Source organism: Belonocnema kinseyi, chromosome 7 (assembly GCF_010883055.1).
Source record: "Belonocnema kinseyi isolate 2016_QV_RU_SX_M_011 chromosome 7, B_treatae_v1, whole genome shotgun sequence".
In the NCBI taxonomy this organism is placed as follows: Eukaryota; Metazoa; Arthropoda; class Insecta; order Hymenoptera; family Cynipidae; genus Belonocnema; species Belonocnema kinseyi.
Genome location: NC_046663.1, coordinates 104,369,730 through 104,376,678, shown reverse-complemented (window position 1 = coordinate 104,376,678; position 6,949 = coordinate 104,369,730). Strand labels below are relative to the sequence as shown.

The window sequence follows — 6,949 nt, the reverse complement described above, 5'->3', positions numbered from 1 at the left end:
ACTCTCTGAAAATAATAGTCTATGCTGTGAATTTGATTTTGCACAGAATTTGCCACTACCAAAAATACCCGTGTTCGCGCAGTTTTACCTACGTTTAGCATGACCTTTTCTATTTAACGTACATGTACATACTACGAACTTGAGTTACATGTTACCTATTCTTGAGGGAATTGTAAAGAAGGGTGCTAACTCTGTTTGCAGTTTTATCAAATACGCGGTATTAAAAGAATTTGCTAAAGATAAGTTCAACAGCATAACATTATTTTCAGACTCATGTCCGGGACAAAATAAAAACTACACAGTGTTTCATTTTTTGGTTTTATTGTCCATGTATTTGCAAAGCGAGATTAAATATGTGTTTCCAGTTCGAGGCCATTCCTATTGCCAGTGCGATAGGAATTTTGGCACATATTCGCAAAAGATGAAAAAATTAGAACGATTTGAAACTGAAGCTGAATATGTAGAAATGATTCGCAATGCTCGTTCACCTTCATTCACAATGGTCGAGAAGTGTGAAGATTTTCTGCAGGATTTTGAAAAATGTTTCAAAGACAAAATATGAAAGCCAAAAAATTTCCAAATCAGCAAAGCGTTCGTTTTGCATGTTTTTCCTAATGGAAAAGTAGATGTTTTTGACAACTATGAGTTGCTAAATCCAACCACTTTTTTCTGTAAACCTACGCTTAAACTAGAAAATCTTTCGAAAAGTCCTCCGCCCCGAATTGGATTAAAAGCTGCCAAAATAAATGACGTAAAAAATCTCTTCCAGTATTTAAGCGTTAAGGAAAAGAATTTTTCGAATCATATTTTTTAAAAGTACAGATTCAGAATCCAGATGCCGAAAAAACTGAAGAGAGTGACGAAAATGACTAAAAGTAGTTTCTAATAAAATATTGTTTGATTAATTTATTCTTGTTCAGTAATATGCATAGTATTATATGTTAAATGCTTGATAAATAAATTATTTTAATGATAATATCTGGAGTTACTGTTGTGCATTTGTTTTGGTAAAATTGACTTGACCTTCACGTCGTTCGCTGCAGTGCGTACGTAGCCGGCCAGGCACGTTTTTGGGCAGCGTCAAGATTACCGCTTGGATTTTAAAACATTCATAATTTTTGAACTATTGATCCAATTGATCTAAAACTATCCAGAAATCTTCTTCGAACCTTAAGGGCATGTGATACTTAAAAAATTGTCGATTTTACCAGTTTTAGGTTCCGACGGCTTTTTTTCTTTAATAATCAATATTTTGTCTTAAAAATTTGGGACATGATAGCGACCATGCTGACGGACGTCCCCACACACTTTTTTTTTGGTTTAATTCAAAAAAGTTTTAATTTAGCAAAATCTGATTAATTTACATAGCGCTTAGGAATTAGTATCGATTTTACCAGTTTTAGGTTCCGACGGCTTTTTTTCTAGAATAATCAATATTTTGTCTTAAAAATTTGGGAAATGATAGCAAACATGCCAACGGACGTCCCCGCACACTTTATTTGTGTTTTTTTCAAAAAATTTTTTGATATTGCTAACAACGTGTGTACATTTGGAGGTTATGTACGTTACAATTCTCGTATGCGTTACTTCCAAACTACACAATATTTTTGGCCGAAAACTTTGGACTTGCAAATAAACATAGTAACTAATCTCCCGGAACTAACCCTTTTTGCAGGCAATCAAAAAAGTTTATTTCATAAATAAGTTCCAGATTATCGGAAAGGCAGAGATGAAAAACGACGTAACCTCAAAATGATAATATGCATAAAATTTGTATTTAGCACATTACATTTTTTTGTTATTATCCCTCAAAAAAGAGTCCGGGGACGTCCGTTATGATATTTTATAGCATCTCCGAATTCAGTTTTTAAACATTTTCATTTTTGTGGAAAAAAAGCCGGGGAAATTGTAAGTATCACATGCCCTTAATGAACAATATTCTCACTGAAAGCTTTCCGTAGCTTAAAATTCGTTCGCTAAACGAGACGCTTGAAGGTTAAAATTCATGATGTTTTCATTGCCTAAAAAAAAATTAATAACTTTTTTGTTTATTACAATATTCTCGTTTTTCCTCCTTAGATAGTTTCAGAAGACTTAAAAACGTACTTTGTATTGGGGAAATCGGGAAATGATGAAAATTGGCTAAATTAGCGCGAGTTGAAGTGAAAAAAGATTGCAATTTGTCGTTTTCAAAAAATCCACTTTTTACCAATTATCTCAAAAACTACAAAACCTATAAATTTTTGCTAGATGAAAAAAAGATGCGCCTTGAAATTCTCTACAAGTATCAGTCTTTAAAATTGAAATTAGACAGATTTTTAAAATTGACACTCAGGACAATACTTCTCAGGCTGAATCGGGCCGTGTCCCCTTTTGGTCGCTAGCGGTTCAATTGTAGGTGGCAGCACCGAATGGAGTACTAGACCCTCTGTCAATGAGAAACGAATTTCAATAAAAGAAATTTCGTGAATGTGTATAAAGTGCTATTTATACCTTATAAACATCACAAAATACATTTTCAAACTTTTTTTTTAGCAATATTTATCATATAGATTTCGTAAAATGTTTATAAACCCTATCTGGCTGTCACTTGTAAAGTGAGGTAAAGATTACCATAGTTCACCATATATCCCATTTCATGTACAATTTCCACTAATAGTATACATTACCCTCGTATATAAGCACTAAACATATTTAAAGTTTACTTACCCTCATATAGTGTTTACAAACAACCGCATACCAAGCGCCATATTGAATTTCGGAGGGCAAAGACATTATCTAGTACTCGGCTCGGTGCTGCCACCTACGATTAGTTTTGCATCATGAGCCTCATTGCGAGGGTGAGTATTGTGCCCTCACACGAGCAGAGATAACCCTACCGTGAGGTCTCCTACTTCAATTTCATCTAGAACCGATGTTCACATAGCGAGCAAAATGTTTTGGTAACCAATGGGTGCTTTTTGCTCACCGGCGAAAACGTTTTGCTAACCGATGTTGGAGATTTTGCTCATCGGTTTAATCCACGATGCGGAATTGACAATTTTCGTTGCCTGTGAATGGTGGCTAGTCGAGGATTTTGCATGCATGTGTAATGAAAAAGACATTTTGTGAATACGTACACTGCCGTGCAAATTTTTAGGCCACCTCTTTTTTATGATTGAATAAATTCTCTTAATTTTAATTATATCAGAGCTAAACAAATTTCTCTTTAAAAGGATGATTGTTTTCGAAATTTTTCATAAAATAAACCCAGGGTGAAGCCAATTTGTCTAGTTTTTAAGTTAATATTGTATAAATAGTATGAATTTCAATGTTTTCTTAAATTTTCAATAACTCCTGAAATAGTCCAAATTTTCGCAATTTTCTTGGGCTCATTTTGAACCTTTTTTCACCGTATAACAATAGCTTATGAGTATAAATCGTAAATATTTTCTTTTTGAATTGCAAGAACTTGAAGATGTAACAAAAAAGTTGGACAAATTTCAATATTATTTTTGGCAACAAAAATATTTTTGTAAAATATATGAAACATATAATCATGAAGTTTCTATGTTATTTTCTTAAAATATATATTTATTTAACTTTGATTCTGATTTGCCTACAGATAAGATGTTTTCAAATTTGTCCAACTTTTTTATTACAGATTCAAGTTCTTGCAATGCGAACAGAAATTGTTTAAATTTGTACTAGTAATCTCTTGTGCTACAATGAAAAAATGGCTTCAAAATGAGCCCAAGAACATTGAAAAATGTTGAGTATTTCGGAAGTTATTGAAAAATTTTAAAAACATTGGAATTTACACTATTTTTTCAGTATCTACTTAAAAAATAAAGAAATTGGCTTTACCCTGGGCTTATTTTATACAGAATTTCGAAAACAATCAACCTTTTAAAGAGACATTGTTTTAGCTCTGGTATAATGAAAATTAAGAGAATTTATTCAGTTATAAAAAAAGAGGTGGCCTAAAACTTTTGTACGGCAGTGTATAAGGGTACCTTTTCACGGATCATGGATTCTGAATTAATCGTGGAATTTATATTTTTTACATTGAATTTATTTCCAGTCACCTTTTTAGTTTTCGGCAAATGTGATTAGTCGAGAAACTAGATACGAAATAACCGTATGTGAAATGTTAATCCAATGCAAAATTCGAATTCGAGCTCCGTGAAAAGGGTCACTTAAGTGCCGTGTATGCCTTTTAAACATTACAGAATACGTATTTTTTTAAAATTATTTTCGTATATGAGCACTAAACGTACTTATATTTAAAATTTATTTATCATTCTATGTTTAATTATAAGCAATTTTATATAATCACGTACCCATATTATATGATCCCGCCTATTTAGACGCCCGAATTACGACTATGCGCTTGTAGGGTATCTGATACGCGAACTATTGGGTATTTGAAGTTAATACTGTGATTTTAATGAAAAAAAGCAGTAAATACAAATTCATTTTAATGAAAAATATTATATCAAGGTCTAAGATTAATTATTTACTATAACCTTTCTTGTTAATATTGAATTAAAATAAAAATTTCTTCCCAGTAGTTCCACATTGTTCCAATTTCGGTTCCAATCAATTTTTTTTTTACCCGCTCTATTCTTAGTCGTTGATACTTTGAAAATGAAAAAAATTATATCTGTTCAGAATTGCCTAAAAGATTTTCAAGCTGAAATTATTGAAATTTGTAGGAATTTCATAATAATTAATTCTAAATAATTAATCAGTAGCAAAAATTAGTAATAAAAATTGATTAGTAGTAAAAATCTATCCACTTTTAAATTTCATTTTGTATCAAATAAGATTATAATTTGTACGATTATGTAGTTCTATTTTCTAAAGTTAATTGGATAGTATTCATTTTTTTAATCTCCTAATTTTTAAATGTTTAATCCAAACCGTTAAAAATGCTAAAATATACATATGGTTATCAATGCTTTTTTCTAACTGTCACGTTTTCATTACATTAAATTTGTAATATTCATATTTTCAATTTCCAGCTATACAATGATAAATACTAATTTTGTAAAATTCTGAGCTTTAAAGCTTCAAATGAAAATCGTTCAATTAAAATGACTTTAATTTTTTTTAGTTTTTTAGTTTTTCTGAGTGTTAATTCGCCCCCGGTTAAAGAAATAATATAGTACATAAAGCTGATAATGACAAGTAACTATTATTTATGAATTGACTAAATCCTAAGACTCACTAAGTGATTATAATTTCAGCGTCAAATTTAACCAAAGAAGAAGAATTAAAACAGCTGCAGGAGGAGGTTGGGAGCAAAGTGGAGACCGTGAAAGAACTTAAAGCCCGCTACGATCAATTAATCCGGAAATATAATAAATTATCCGAAGTGTTCACACCTGACCACATAAAAGAGTGCCTGCAAAAGGCAGCGGATGAGAGTCACGAGAAAAGTGAGAAAATAGCCGAAGACTTTTTAAACAGGAAGATTGACGTGGAACGCTTTCTCAGCACCTACATTGAGTGTCGGAAGCTGGGCCAAGCTAGAAGAACCAAGGAAGAGAAACTCGCTCATCAGTTAAACGAACTGAAACGAGCTGGTTATTAAAATTGTAAACACTGTAATTTCCATTCTACGAAAGCGAACAAACTGTACATATCTTTTTAGTTCAATTAAACGATCTTCTCTATTACAGTCCTTCCCGAATTCGTTGAACGTGCGTTCGTTCTGACGAAAAACAATCGCGCCTTAGTAGCTTCAATTAACTCAAGTCTTGATTTAACTTGAAAAACGATGCTTTAAGAAATAACAAATATAAAAATAAAGGAACTGAAATTGGAGTAATTCCTTGCGAAGTATTCAACATTCCAACGGAAACTCTGAATGGAGAATTCGCTCTCGTAAAATTTTTTTACATAATTTAAGTTTTGTACCGCGTCCGAGCCTGTCTAAAATATAAATGATAAAAGTTATATTCGTGACTTTTGTACTTGTATATTAAAATTTTTTGTCATCGAATCACTGTCGCTTGCACTCGCGGAGGTACCGCGTTAAATTCGAGAGTTTTTCGAGGAGAGCCACTTTGTGATAAAAGCAGTTGCCAGCACATTAGGTCAAATGCAGCGAATTTTGAGAATCACTTACCCTTATTCGAGAATAAGTGATTTGATGTTTCGAGTATAATAAATAGAAGTGTTCTAGAAGTCAGTCAACCTTGATTGGACATAGATTATATCGTAATATGAAAAAAATGCTCTAAGATAATATTATTTAAGCTGTTGTGCTGTGAGAGGTACGTGTTCTCATTTCGACGAGACACTTTTTTACAATGTAAATAAGAATTTGAGAGTGCGATTAAATGATTTTTTAAGTCTTTGCAACTTCACGATACGGTTATGTAGTAATCTAATGGATTTTCCTTATATTGTAAAATATTACATAGATGTATGTACAGGATCGTAGTGAAACTACAGAGTTTCTCTAAAGTTCCAAATCAACGGCAATATTGTGTAGAAAATGCAAAAAATTCCACTTTGAAATTCTATTTAGCGTCGCTTTACTATCCACGTTTTCATATTACTTCAAGCTTATGACAAAAGTATCGCTTTAAATAATTTAACATTTGATATTTAAGTCTTGAGTGTGCCTGAATAACCCCTTTCCTGGGCGGGAATATCGACATTACAGTATTGAAAATAGGACTACGTTTTTACTCGTTTAAAAGAACCCGTTTTATACTTTAGATATTTTTAATATATGAAATCTGTCATTGATTTCGTCAAGTACTTCATATCTTTTACTGGTCAGTGATGGCGAATGCTCGACTTTAGTATTTAAATTTCAAAACATGACCGTTTCTATTCATAAGAAATTCACTTGATGTGCGATGCTTTATAATTCTACAATATTCCATTTCCTCTACAATAAACACTGATGACTGTATTATAAACGATTTCGGAAAATATAAAGGAAAATATT

General features: G+C 31.9%; 1 protein-coding gene across 1 annotated transcript in view; it reads left to right on the top strand.

The window, feature by feature from the left end:
• The window catches only part of LOC117177027 (vacuolar protein sorting-associated protein 37A), a 15,471-nt gene extending 8,522 nt beyond the window's left edge, over window positions 1-6,949 (top strand). Inside the window, exon 5 of the mRNA XM_033367482.1 lies at window positions 5,232-6,949. Coding sequence (XP_033223373.1) covers window positions 5,232-5,578 — 347 coding nt within the window. The 3' untranslated portion in view covers window positions 5,579-6,949. The remainder of the gene's footprint in view (window positions 1-5,231) is intronic.